This window comes from Barbus barbus (genome assembly GCF_936440315.1).
Source record: "Barbus barbus genome assembly, chromosome: 37".
Lineage (NCBI taxonomy): Eukaryota > Metazoa > Chordata > Actinopteri > Cypriniformes > Cyprinidae > Barbus > Barbus barbus.
The window spans coordinates 27,152,185-27,167,289 of NC_136715.1; the positions used below are offsets into that span (position 1 = coordinate 27,152,185).

The 15,105-nt window shown below is 41.2% G+C and overlaps 1 protein-coding gene across 8 annotated transcripts in view; it reads right to left on the bottom strand.

The window, feature by feature from the left end:
* The window catches only part of LOC306856995 (plasma membrane calcium-transporting ATPase 2-like), a gene marked incomplete at both ends in the record, with an annotated part of 78,462 nt that extends 63,794 nt beyond the window's left edge, over nucleotides 1-14,668 (bottom strand). For 6 of the 8 annotated variants that reach the window (XM_079396602.1, XM_079396599.1, XM_079396601.1 and 3 more), the window contains one exon: nucleotides 14,091-14,289. In XM_079396602.1, the coding sequence (XP_079252728.1) occupies nucleotides 14,091-14,289 (199 nt within the window). Of the gene's footprint in view, nucleotides 1-14,090 lie in introns of all 8 variants that reach the window. The other 2 variants (XM_079396596.1, XM_079396595.1) reach the window with 1 other exon arrangement.
* Between the last annotated feature and the right edge of the window lie 437 nt (nucleotides 14,669-15,105).

Below are 15,105 nucleotides of genomic sequence, written 5' to 3' on the forward strand. Positions count from 1 at the left end.
TCACCAGCACCCAAGTCCTGTAAATAAAGACACATTATTGCACTTACCTTCTGAGTCCGTCTGCATCTGTGACAGATATTAAGATCATGTTCCATGAAGATATTTTGTAAATTTCCTACAGTAAATATATCAAAACTTCATTATTGATTAGTAATATGCATTGCTATGAACTTCATTTGAACAACTTTAAAGGAGATTTTCTCAATATTTAGATTTTTTTGCTCCCTCAGATTCCAGATTTTCTAATAGTTGTATCTCAGACAAATATTGTCTGATCATAACAAACCATACATCAATGGAAAGATTATTTATTCAGCGTTCAGATGATGCATAAATCTCAATTTTGAAAAATTGACACTTAAGACTGGTTTTGTGGGCCAAGGTCACACACACACATATATATATATATATATATATATACATTATTATATATTATTTTATTGATACCATAAGAGCAATGCATGTACAACAGAAGAGCATACCTGCAAATCTAATGTAAAAAATAGCTTATTCTGCATATCACAGAACATCTAAAGCCACAGCAGAAAAATAGTTAAAAATAAGTGCATTATACTGTACTGAATGTGCACTCATAATGGACTTCAAATCTTAAAATTATATGAAAAAACTGTACTCACAGATAAATATAGTATTCAAGAAATAAAAGGACACTCAAGTGTACTTAAAAAAAGACACTTTCATTTTTTTCAGTGATTTTTAGAAAACATAAGTAATTATGAAGTTACATATATCATTGTATTTAAATCCGACTAAAGTGGGTCAATAAAGCACTCTTAAGTTCAACTAATTGCATTTATGTTTAAATAACTGTAACACATTTTCATTCCATTGCCAATTAAGTGTCATTAAGTGTCTGAAAACATTAGATTCAGTTCACTTGATATATTGTAATAAGTACTCTATATTAAAGTATGCTAAACTGTACTTGTTTTCACAAGGGAGGGGAAGAAGTTCACCAAAAGCACATCTGACTTCAGTGCCTTAGATGGGAATGTAGCGCACATGACCAGTGGACGACTGCTGGTTTTTGTCCATACCGCTCACTGTATATTTACCGCATGCTTGTATTTGAAACAACTGATGAATAAATGCTGGCAGAGTTTCACAATGATCTATGACCAGTTTATTTCCTCTAAAGCTAAAGATGGTGCATTTTAAAGCACACTGCATACTTAGATGAGTTTACGAAACAATGGAATCAGCATTAAGATAAAGAGCGAACGATGGAGTGAAGAATGAAGGAGTGAAGCTGACCTCATTACTCACTGAACAAGTGTGAATCGACGAGCTCTGGGGACTCATGACACCACTGAATATCATATTAATTAGGGTGTAAAACCAGGACACATACACACTCGTCGCGCAGCGCCGTATATGTGGGACAAATATAGAGGGAGAGCAGGGAATAAGTGTGCTTTAAAGTGACGAAAGATTGATTTCTGCACTTTGTGTGAATGTGTGAGACGATCTTCTCTGTGCTATTTATTCAGATGCAGCTCAAACTGTGCTGGAATCAGTTTTCAGTGGAGATATTTGCATATGCTTATGCACTTGATACGATATTCAAAAATTACCCTTTTAAAAGAGAGAGGGAGCGAGATGACCTACAATATTGCATATTTTAATGCTTAGCTTTTCCACTAAAAATAGATCACCATGGAAACGCTACACAAAAAGCGCTGTGGGTATTGGCTGGGCACTACAGCACATGCAGATCATAATACACGAGAACACCTGCATTGATGCACATCTGTACGTCACTGCGTTCCGTCAATGCTCAATCACTACAGCCACCCAACGGCTAAATGATATATGTAATTGTATGTGAATCAAAATGAAGCTTGGAGCAATAGACAGGCAGTGTGCTGCACCAAAAAGGTATCCAAAATGAATAAATGAAACTGTGCTGTAAAGTGGACAGAATATCAGTACACATATGCACAGAGCGCAGTAACGTTTGCATGGAAAGTTGCATCCCACACTGAATTCCTATGTCATTAGTGACAAATTAACTGACATTGGCATCAATTCAGCTTCCAAAATACAGACAGAGACATGCAAAGATTAGTAGTCATTATGCTTTATTTTAAGGTGTCCTTGTTACAGTGTAATTATACATTTAAGTACTGCGTAATATTAATTAGCTACATGTTCTTACTATATGGTTAGGGTTAGGATTAGGGTTACTTGCATGTAATTATGCATAATTAATTGTTATTATAATAGTAAGTACATGTAACGTGTAACAAGGACACCTTAAAATAAGTGTTGCTGTAGTCTCCCAATAGTATCCCAAGCTAACTGTGCTTGTATACAGCATCTCTCAAATCAACCAGTTACCTGACTGACAACAAACTGTGGGAAGATGGCTTGTGTCAGTGAAATGAACTGGTCATTGCTGGTATTTGTTTTATAGCGATGAGTGTTTTTCTATGTCTATCGCCACATTCCCACTCACATGTGATGATAAACAAATACTTCTACTTGAGCGAAATATTTGTTTGCATGCAGTGTTTTGTCCAGAACTAGTTTCTATGGCATCTTGCCGAATTGATATATCTATGTTATGGAGGTGTGTAATAGCCTATAGTTCACTGCTGAGTCACATTCTGTGACAACTCTGGATATTCACTAATAAAATAACAGAGAAAGTGCTGTGACTAGACAAGCAGACTTAAAGAACAACCACTCCAGCACAAGATTTCTCCATGAACGTTCATCTGGCAGCACACTATGTGGACTTTAGTGGGTGTATGTTTGTCATTTTCCCAGCAGGTCAAGGATCTTTATTAAAATGTTCTAAATAGAAATATATTCTGCCCTTCGGGCTGAAAGCATCACCCACTGCAGCCCTTTTTTAAACAAGTAATAGTTGCATGCTAAATTAATTTTCTGGCCCAACACTCTTTAAATTTGCATGAACTGATGACTGAGCTTTATCAGCCATGACCAGCATTGTTTCTCAGCCGAACAGTCTTTTATGTTTTAATTGATTTGGGACTCAAATATACCGTATCACACACCTTATCACAGACACGGTCAGAATGTTGTTACATTGCAGCAACTGTTTAAAACCACAAGGTTTGAATATAATCTAATGTAATACTTATGTGTCATATTTTTATCAATATTTGCCTCAACATTATTATGTAGTAATAAGGCACTTGGTGAATACAATCTGCTGCATGCTCTGACAAAATATTCAGAATATAGCACAGCCTTTCACATCTTATACAGCTAAATAAACATTCATAAAGAAATAGGCCCAATGTACTGTTAATATTTAGGAATTATCCATATTATTTGTCTGTGAACTGAAAGAATAATGTCCAGTAAACTGCCCTTACCTTTCCGTTTCCGATTAATGTTTTTTTTTACTAACAGTATATTCAATATAGGCTATAGAATAGGGAATAATGTGATTCATGCGCAGTCATATTTCATACGCAGTAGCGTTATGCCTCTGTCCCTGTTCAATGTTGCTTTGGTGGTGTCAAGGTGACTTACAAATGAGAAAGGTTTGAGCTGACATGGTGATTTACAAAAGTACATAAATTTAGCTTGCCTGTGGAGGTGGACAGAGAAATTTCAGCGTGGGACTTCGTTATGAATCTCTAACATCTGTCATGATGCTGTGGTTAACATGGCCGCTTGCTGTTTGAGGGCAACTTAATTAGACATTGTGCTGTGGAGTCGTGTTTTTGACAAGGGCTTTTCTGTTCAGACTGGAGGCCTGTGGATGTAAGGAGATGTCTGTTTATACGTGAACACCCCCAATCCACCGGCAGCCCTGAAGAACAGGCTTACGGATCTTCAAACCCACGCTCACATGCTTCCTGTGTGGAGTAATGATAGCGGAGCAGCCGTGGGCAGCAGCACGGTGTGTGTGTGTGTGTGTGTGTGTGTGTGTGTGCGTCCGTGCGTGTGTGTGTGTGTTTGGTGACCATCCTCTCCCTTTCTCTCTCAGCTGGGATGTCAGTGTCAGGTTGCTGATGGCAGGCTCAGATGAATCTCTAACACAAAGCTGCCCATTAACATGCACAGGAGCCCCTGAACACATGAAATACATATGAGACATCAGCCTATAGAAAAGCACTTTCCAAAACTTTCCCTGTACTATGTAATACCTAGTGAAAAATAAATATACTAAAATGTATTTGAAATATATTTATTTCATGCTAAGCATACTACAAATAGATTTACATATTTATGTACTTAATAAAAAATACCCTGCAGTTGTACGTTTAGTATACTAAACTGGTAAACTTAAAGTCTGCTAAATTGGAACAAAATTAGTTATTTTGTACTTAATGCACTTTAACTATTGCAAGTATACTTCAGGTACACTTTAAATATCTTGCATTTAAAAAGCGATATTATTCAGAGATCATACAATCTTCATCAGTAGTGACATTAAACCACATTTTAGGATTAATAATAAGAAATGTGTATTGTGCACAAGTAGTACTCCAAATAAAGTTTAATTATCATTTCATGTATATGATGTGTCAGTAAATATGTTAAGAGATTTGAACTGTATGCAAGTATGAAATACATGTATTTTAATATCTTAAAATATATACTTTAGACGGGAATGTTATTTAAATATAATAAATGTATGACTTTTTTACTAGGGACATTTCGTGTATATTTTGTTTCGTGTATAGCTTGATTTTCAGTATGTGTCATTGGTGAGCACTGGCACATTTTACGTAGCATGTACTGAAATCATGCTGATCGTAAGAGCATCTCACGATCATATCTATAATGCAGGGTAGCATGGCTGAATTTCATAGTGAAGACCAAATGTAAACCTAATGTATTTCTCTTTTACTATTTATGTTCCATATATTTGATGTTATATAAGACGATATTGCATATACATCTGAATTCGAGTAGTTTTTCTATGACACTGAGGATACTGTGAGAGAAAGCAATTCCTTGACATATATGAAATGAGCACAAGTCAACACCAAACAGCACTGACCCATTTTAGTTTCATAATGTCTCCTCAAGTGAAAAAGGATATTAAACTAGGGGGGAAGAAACAGGGAACGAAGTGTCTCTGTAAGACAGGCTGTTAAAGAATAATTGAGCTTGTTTGGACATCGGCTGGAAAGGAAACTCATCTGCACTGAACAACAAATGGTAACCTGAAAATCCAAATGAACTGGTTTTATTCAAATTAAAAAAATATAAAAAAAAATATTTTCATGGCTCTGGAAGAGAGATGAGGCGAGGACTCAAGTGCAGAAGAATGGTGGTCCTTTAATAATAAAATGAAACAAAAACTGAACAAAAACCACATTGTCGTGGTTTAAATCAGGTAAAAATACCTCTGTAAGGTAACAATTGTAGGTTAGCAGTTTGTGAGAGACACTATACTGAGAGGCAGAGCCTGTTACACTGTGATGAACAGGCCAGCAGTGTCCATGAATTATAAAAGTATGATTTCCAAGCCTGGAAAAGTCATATAGGAGATAAAATACAGTTTTATAGGGACATAAAAATGTCTAAAGTAAAAAAAAAAAAAAAAAAAATTCTATTTATGCTCAGTTCTGAATTATTTCTTCAATTAGAAAGTAAATCGCATTAAATGTGATGTTGACAAAAAAGAGTAACCTAAAAGTTAAATTTTTTGGTTGAAAAATGATTAGTAATTAAATTAATTGATTCTGTCTATTTTTACCACACTTGATGCTGTACAGTAAAGCTCACTAGTCTGATATTTGACTGTTATACTGAGTAGAAGATGTAACAAGACAAGCACAATCACACACTCAGAGAAGTGCATATTAAACACTATGATGCTGTTTGTGTGACTGCAAAGGAGAAATAATCACTCTCTTCACCAGTATCATTTTCACGGTGCACACAGCAGGGAGGAACAAGGAACACGCATACGAGGACATAACTCAAATAATAACCTTCTTTAATGAAGACAGGGCAGGGCAGGAAAAGGCAAGGCAGACATCAAACACCAGGGAGTAACGAGTAGACCAACCCACATACCACAACACAGACTTAAATACCAGGGATAATTAACTCAAACACACACCTGGAACAGAATAAACTACTAATCACATTAACAAGGACAGGAAACAAACCAAATATGGGCAGGGAAACACAGGGAGCACGTGGAAACACAAGACACACACAACAGAGGTCTGACATAACTCCCCCCTCATGAAAGGCTCGTCCCGAGCCGAAACAGTACTACCAGGGAGGGGGGGTGGGCACTCTGGAGGCCCCTCAGGACAGACACAAGATGGGGACCTCCAGAGCGGAACATACAGCCGAAGGCCGAGGTGGAGCAGGGAGCTCAGGAGGCCATGGCAGGTTGACCACTCAACGGCGGGGACCGGTGGGCTAGAGGAAGCCACAGCCGGCGACGGGCCGAGTGACCGTAGACGGCGGGTTGGCCTTCCCCGCGAAACAGCGAACTAGAGGGGCCGCGGACAGCGGCGTGATACCCCGCGAACGGCGGGGTTGGTGAGCTGCGGACGGCGTCGTGATACCCCACGAACGGCGGGCATGAGTCAGCGGTGATCCGGCGGGCATGACTCAGCGGAGATCCGGCGGGCTTAACTCAGCGGCGCCCCGGCGGGCATTGAGTCAGCGGCGCCCCGGCGGGCATTGAGTCAGCGGCGATCCGGCGGGCTTGAGTCAGCGGCGCTCCGGCCGGCATTGAGTCAGCGGCGATCCGGCGGGCTTGACTCCTGCGAACGGCGGCATGACTTGGGGGAGCCACGGACGGTGGGTGGGCTTTCCCCATGGACCACGCCGTAACTCCCGCGACCGGTGGGCAAAACTCAGGAACATCAAAAAAAACACTAGAAAAAACTGAACAAAACAAAACGAGGTGAAGGGACGACGATTACTGTATTGGTCTGGTCTTCTGTCACGGTGCACACAGCAGGGAGGAACAAGGAACACACATACGAGGCCGTAACTCAAATAATAACCTTCGTTAATGAAGACAGGGCAGGGCAGGAAAGGGCAGGGCAGGAAAAGGCAAGGCAGACATCAAACACAGGGGAGTAACGAGTAGACCAGCCCACATACCACAACACAGACAGGACTTAAATACCAGGGATAATTAACTCAAACACACACCTGGAACAGAATAAACTACTAATCACATTAACAAGAACAGGAAACAAACCAAATATGGTCATGGAAACACAGGGAGCACGTGGAAACACAAGACACATACAACAGAGGTCTGACAGTCATCAGTATTTGTCTTGTTTTCTACTGAAATATCCAAAAGTCCTAAAACTGAGCTAAATTTAACTGTGTGAAATATTACGACCTGTTTCTAGAGAATATATTCTTACCCCTACGACAAACTGTATTTTGCTTGTCAAGAAATGTAATTTTGTTTGAAAGAGGTTTGGGTACTTTTTCCTTGAAAATAAGAACGAACTATCTCTGTATAAAAAGGGTAATGACAATATAAGTGAAATTCAGAAATCTGTCTGTTTGCTTTTTTTCTGCATGTGGCAATGCGGTCACCCTGAAAACAATCCAGAACGCGCTCATCTATATCTCTCACTTTGCTGGAATATGCCAACACCTAAGCTCAGTGTTGAGAAAGGGAACGGATGACATAGCATCAACGCAACAGGACGCACACACAGGTGCCAAAATCGATGTAGAGGTCAAAAGGGCAAGCAAAACGGTGACAAAAAGAAAAAGCAACACATCAGCAAGCGACTTGGCTCTGGTTAACGGTGTTAGGCAGACATCAGATATGACGGATGGGGCGGCCCAGGGTGTGATTCACTCACCCATCCGGAGAGTCAGCGCACTTCGCCCGAGTCATGAGAGCAGCCGACTCCTTCAAACACACATGTGACAAAAAAAGCCATGTGCGTGACCCTGAACACACCATTACTGAGTCCAGAGGTTTGCGTGTATCATTCAGGGATCCCTCGACCATGTCGCAACTTTTTAGAAATTCTTATGTTCATTTAGAAATTGAAGAAAGCTTTGTTTTGTGTGGCTGCAGTGCAAATAGAAAAACAGTGCTGGGCACATAAAGCAGCAGCTTTAAAGGGGTAATTCACTGCTGGCAAGATGGAGAAAACTTAGCTGTCTATGCATTTTTTTGTTTTTAGATCGGTGCTGCACGACTAGCGAAAACTGAGAAAAAAGGGCTGTTGCCCTACCAAAAAATATAGGAAAACTTCAACACCTATATTGCACTGGCTTGATCTAATGGCTCATTTCCACCGAGCGGTACATTTCAGTACAGTACAGTACAGTACGGTACGCAATTATATCCGTCTCCATTGTCAGAAGCTGTAACAATGTGAATGGTAGCAAAATAACGAACCGTACCGTACCACTTTTTTGCTACCCTTCCGTTGGGGTACCTAGCACAGCAAAGGGTACCAAAAGGGTTACATCAGAGTGCGCAAAAACAAAAAAATATAACGGTGTATTTTATAATTTTATATTTTCACACAGAAAATAGCCGTTTCGCAATATGTGTTCTTGTGGACTTGTGAAACGTCATTGACCAAAAACCCTCGTAATTTTCAAAATATTACTGTTATTGTGTAATGAAATTGTGTTTTTCAGGCGAGAATGTAGTTGTTTAAAACTCAAATCTGCCATTTGTTTATGAAGATAACGCCTATTTGTAAATTTGCTATTCCGATTTTGGAGCTCCAGGCGATCACCGGGCGCTCAGTGCTCATGTATCTGCCTCGAGCAGCCTTACACTAGGCTAGTCCTTACGATATTTCCCGCTGGGTCTGATGCCTCTGTAGTGATTAAACATGAGATACAATTCGTTTTGGGTATATTTAAGAGGCAATCCATGGTCTCGTGAATCTATTATTTGTTCCTGGTCATATCGTTTTGGCTGAGCACAAAGTTATGTTTAACTTTATATATTTATTTTGAACTTTACTATAGTACACCGCTGACTTTGTTACATACGTCTGATTGAATTGTTTGCTTTTGTCTTTATTTCCTCTTATACTTTGTACTTATACTTTTATAATGGCTACTATTGTTTATATTTAATACATTTACCAAAAAGAGGCAGAGTTGTGCTTATTGTCTCGCTTTATCTTTGATCGCTACTTTCCGGTATACATCACGCCTATCAAGTAAGGGTACTGTTGGCGGTGGAAACGCAAGCTGGATCAGGGTGTTCGGTCCCGAATAGTACCATACTATACGGTACTGACCCGTACCACTCAGCTGAAACGAGCCATAAGTGTCTGCGATCAGGGATACAAAAATGCAATATGTATTTTCACAATATGATATCAAATTCAAATTTCAAATTCAAATTCAAATTTTATTTGTCACATACATATACATACATAGTACGACATGTAGTGAAATGTATTGTACGACTGTCCAACAAATTGTCCAACAAAATTAAGAAAAACCTCAAGTTTACAAAAATACAAATAGAAAAAGTACAGTAAACATATATACAGAAATAAACTAACAATAAAATAAAATAAAAAATAGATATGAGAATAAAAATAGATATGAAGAATAAAAATAGAATATGATTCTATATAGATTCTATAAAAAGTAAAGTGTATGTCAGTGATAAAGTGTCCGTGTGCTGTGCAGTGCAGTAAAGTGTATAAGTGAGTAAAAGGAATACTAAAGACAAAAGACAAATGGTATGTAAGTCCCACTCATTTATCCTTACGTAACCTTCTACAAATTAGTGCAGATTGTATTTGAAAATGTGCAAAGTGGAAGTGTGGGGTGATGTGCTTAGAGTGGAGAGTGGTTAAGACTCCGAATGGCCTGCGGGAAGAAGCTCCTCCTCATTCTCTCTGTGTTTGCCTTCATGGAGCGGAAGCGTCTCCCTGAACGCAGCAGAGAAAAGAGTCCATTGTTGGGATGGCTGAGGTCCTTCACTATCTTCCTGGCCCTGGTCAGGCACCGCTTGCTGTAGATCTCCTGCAGGTCAGGGAGCTCGGTGTATCCAGACTAAATGTATCTGGATAATATGTATCCAGACTAAAGATATTGGACTGACATAACCAGGGATACATTGGTGCAGGTAGCATGAAGAAAGAATGCAAATTATGGTAACACTTTACTATAGGGATCAATTCTCACTATTAACTACTGTAGTTGCTTAATAGCATGCTTATTTTTAATATATAAGCACATATTCTGCATGACTATATTCTACATCCTTAATCCTACCCAACACCTGAATTTAACAACTACCTTTAATAAGCAGCGAATTAGGAGTTTATTGGGGCAAACGTCATTGTATATGTTTTGTTAATATCAAGAATTGGACCTTAAAATAAAGTGAGACCCAAATTATTATAACGTTTACATATACAATTGGCAAAGTCACTCTTTAAGACCAAATTTAAGTCAACTCCAACCAGTTGCATCAAACGAATGAACGTGTGAACAGTAATCCTAACACGCCTAGCACTCGCTGTATTTCAGCAAATGAGTTGCAACTACTGACTGACGTTACTACTTAATATTCATGAGCCAGGATAATAAGGTTTGCGATGTGTCCCCGACCCTTTTCAGATCACTCTTAAGCCCCTGATCATGTTACATGCGTCACATACATTTCTGTGCCAACATCACCGAACTACCCTACAAGGTCATCCATTCAGGAGCATCTGTCTCTCAGAAGAGGAGAAATGTGGCCTGGTCTCTTATTTATAATCTGTCCTCTGAGGGAAGTGCTTTCTCCTTTTAAGAATGGCTGCTGGAATCAGGGCAGCACTACTGTCCTTATTAGAGGAGATTGTACTCCTTCTGAGCAATTCCTGATGGGACCCTAGACTAAATAGGTTTGTCAGAGGGGAATGAGAACGCGGACCGGCAGACTAGATTAGCGTGCCGTTCAAGGGCATGGGACGAGGGCACAGGTGGGACAGTGTTTAAGCAGCCACGTGACCCGGTAGCCAACAGCCGTTGTTATCGCTCCAGAACCGGGTCCTTCAGCGCAATGTCAAAGCGTCACCAGGGATTGCTCAGGTGAAGCGATGGCTCTGATAAGTGGAGCTGGCCCACTGATGGTCATTGTGTGAACTGCGGTCATGTTGTGTTTACAGCTTGGCTCTGGGATGTTTTGCCAGCTCGCTTTGATCTTTAGTGCCTATTACCTTTTAAATGCGGCATCGGATTACATAGAGTGTCTCACCCCCAATATTCATAGCCCTTCTGTTTCTTTCCATTTTAATTGCTGCAAAAATTGGCTATTAGCAGCATTTAGCATTTTCTCCTCAGCGGCAGAAGCATTCGCGTCATGATTAAGCTCCAAGGTTAAAAGTTTCACATTTGTGCCTTTAATACACCTCCGCTGCACTGGGCCAGGCTCAGGAGATATTTTACCTCTCATTTCATTATGAATTAGTCAGGTGACACATCAGGATGTGTGAAACATGAACGGAGAGATTAGCGAGACAGTCTAAATGTTGGTTACTTTTAAACAGGCTAATTCAGGCAAGGATGTGCACTGCGTCGAAGTGAGATGGGCCATCAGACTGAAACAGAAATGAGAACAGAGGGAGGCATGGGGGAGGACAGTCACGGTGAGCGAACAGACACTTCTGGACGGCTTGCAGCTGGTGCTAGGGCACAGCAGGCTGAGACCATTAGCATACAATAGCTGCTTGGCATTGTCAAGCCCTATCCCACCTCTACGGCAAATAGTTTACCGTGGTTGCAGCGAAGACAGAAGTGTCTTTCCCGCTGTCTGAACGCATGGACTTAGTCATTCATTCCTGCTCATTGTACTGTATAAAAATAGCAATCCTTCCCTCGTCCTTCAAAGATTTCCCCGGTTCTGATTAATCCTCGTTACCTGTACCTCGACCTGCAGGCTTTCAGATGGCGTGTGGCATCCGTCCTGCATGCGGTCGCTAGCGGCAGTATTATCTGAAGCAAGCGGACTTAAAGGAGATGCTTTCTCTTTTTTTGGGAGGTCGCCAGGCTCCTCCATATTTCGCTCAGCTATCATCTGCCAGGAACTCTCTCTGTGAGAGTGGCCAACACCCACAACTTTGGGAAAAGTGGGCCTTCAATACTACCCACGTAATGTAAAGTAGTATCGCATACAGGGGGATCCAGGGAGACTCGTGTTGTCCTTACAGAGCAATTTCTTTACTCAGCAGAGATGAACAGACCATCAGCCCTGGTTCATCATTGATTGTAGTATGAGTAGGGTAAGCATAGATTAAAGGCACAAGTATTGATGGAAGCGCTTGAAGGAATCGAAGAGGGATAAAGTTACACATTAGTGCCTGGAGTGTGTTCACTGTTTGGATGCCTCTCGCCCTGTGGAAAAATACTGTGCAGCTACAACTGCCTGCTGTTACATGGATCCCAGTTGGTCAAATCTGGACAGAATTTGGTTCAAGATGGTCCAGAAAAATGACCAGCCGAAGGGGCCAATGTCAACTTTGTTGGACTGGTAGATCATTTGGTGGGGACCTGGTTAACTTGCATGTCCTGGTCATTTGTACTTTTTGTTTGGCGGAGGTGCATGTCATGTTGAAAATCATAAAACTGACAAACTATTAAGGGAAAATTCTATTTTTAGATTTGAGGGGAGCATTGTTGGGGGTGACGCATTATAAGTAATGTAAGTTACGTAATCAGATTACTTTTTTTCAAGTAACTAGTAAAGTAACGTGTTACTTTTAAATTAACAAGAAAATATCAGAGTTACTATTTCAAATAAGTAACACCAGTTACTTAGTGTTCTTATTTATTCACTGACACCTTCCCTGTCCCCGTGTTAAGAGAAACTGGGAGTAAGTGCAGAGATAGAGGCATTTTCTTCAACCTGAGGCTTATTAATTTCACTCTTGGGGCCAGCTGCATAAACTACTTTGACTAGTCTTAAAAATTAGTCATCTAATTTGTTTTTGTTCAAACTGGTCATATCTTTTTAAACCCAGTTACATAAAGATAGATTGGCCCAATTTGAATGAGAAAAGTAAAACTAATTACCTCTTGACTAACTGCTAATTAATCAAACTAGTTCTTAAGACACACAGTCTTAACATAGTTCCTATGTTTATGCAACTGGCCCTTGGAGTGAAAGGGCCTTTACAGTTTTCTGTTATTAAAAATAAATAAGCAAGCCCAGCCCAGGTGACAAAAAGTAATGCAAAAGTAACGTAATGCATTACTTGCCATAAAAAGTAACTTAGTAACGCAATTAGTTACCTTTTTATGGAGTAACGCAATATTGTAATGCATTACTTTTAAAACTAACTGGAGGGGAGTATGTCTGTGAGTGGTTTAAGCTGCTAAACATTACTTTCTAAAGCATCTTTCGTATGATAGTGCTTCATAGGTGGACTCAAAATGGGCTGAACCTGTGAAAATGGAAGGAAGAATCTTAGGTGGTGCTGTATGATAGTGCTAAATGGTCATTGCTGGGTAGTGGTGACTGCGTCCTGAGAGAGAAGGCATAACTGCTCAGCTTATTAACAAGACTAGATGTGACCATTTGTCTTCATTATCATGTCACACTTGGGGTGTCAGCACAAGTCACTCCAGCAGAGCAGAGCAACAGCCTGCTCCTAAACATGTTCATAACACTCACACCAACCACATAGTTTGCAGAGAAGGCAAGATTATGCTGTCCTCCATAACAAATCATGCTACAATGAAGATGCCAATCACACCATTTTACTGACGGACGCGGGCAAGCGCCTTCCTGCTCTAAATGTGATGCGGTTGATTTTCGATGCGAGAAAATGCGCAAGAATGGATCCTGAAGTCGTTGCATCTCTAATTAAAACCATATGGACATGCATGCACGGTTTCTTCTACCCAGCAACGCATAGTATTGTACAAAGTAGCAAATTTAGTTTGACCCCTGTGCTGTTGCCTGGGAGACACATCCTAGTTAATAACTCTGCAAGACAGCCAACCAGCATCAGCAGCAGGTCTGAGGGGGAAGAACCTGTCTGAGAGATCTCACAGCATACAGGAATGGAAATGATTATCATGTGAAAGAGTGTCACGGTTCAGGAGCGAGTTCATGCGGGATGATTGTGTGACGGTGGCATGAGACAGCGCACACTCACCCTCTGTCGGCGAGGTATTCAGCCTCTGGCACAGTCCCTCGACACCTCCGTAGTCCTCCTGAATTTTGACCACCGCCTCTGTTCCTCTGAGCTCCATGAGGGAACGCAGCTCCATGAGCGAGCATCCAAATCCCTCCGCATGGTTGCTGTCATTTCTTTGGTTCTTGGTGTAAAAATCGCTGTTTGTCATGTCCCCCATGGTGGCTGAGTATTGCTTGGTAGCTTTTCTTCAAAGCGGATGAGAAAAAATGTAGAAAACGCCACACGGGCAGAGAAGGAGTCCCTGGTGCGGTCGGAGAACAGGTGTCTACAAAAAAAACGAGATCAATTCAGGAGAGAACAGGAGGTGAGAGAGGAGGATGAAGGAGAAAACAGATCCTTTCCGCTGTCCGCAGTTGACGGGAGGCTCCTCTGCGTTACGCGAGCGGGGACGCGACAGCCATCCGCGAGATCCTGGCTGAGGTCCTGAGGACGTCTGCGCTCACCACGGCTGCAGACCGACTGCTCTCCATACGTGGTTTCCCATTCTACCTGCTTCCCGACGGCTGCTGTCTACATGGTGATCCGCTCCATTACTCCTTCAGAGACAGAGAGAGACAGAGAGAGAGGAGGACAGAAGGGGAGGGAGGAGAGAGAGAGAGAGGGAGGGAGGGAGAGAGAGATAAGCATGAGTGTTTCTCAGAGGTGCGAGCAGCACAAAAGTGAGAGAGGGGCTAGGAAAGCACATTGTGTCGTCAACGCATCTGCGTTTCGCTCGCACACAGAGGTGGGGGGTGTCCATCTATTCCTGTGATTCTCCTCCTCACAAGCATAGCTGCGGCATGCTGCGCTTTGATCGCTCTCTGACTAAATACAAAGCCATGTAAATACTGGAGGGACATGTGAGAGTTTACACCGCTCGTGTGATCTGAACGAGACTGCGGAGCGCATCAAAGGGCATGACGCTATCAAGAAATGTGGGCAATGCATCCCACACTGCAGCAAGGTTAGCTGGAGGGGAGCTAGCGATGGTAAA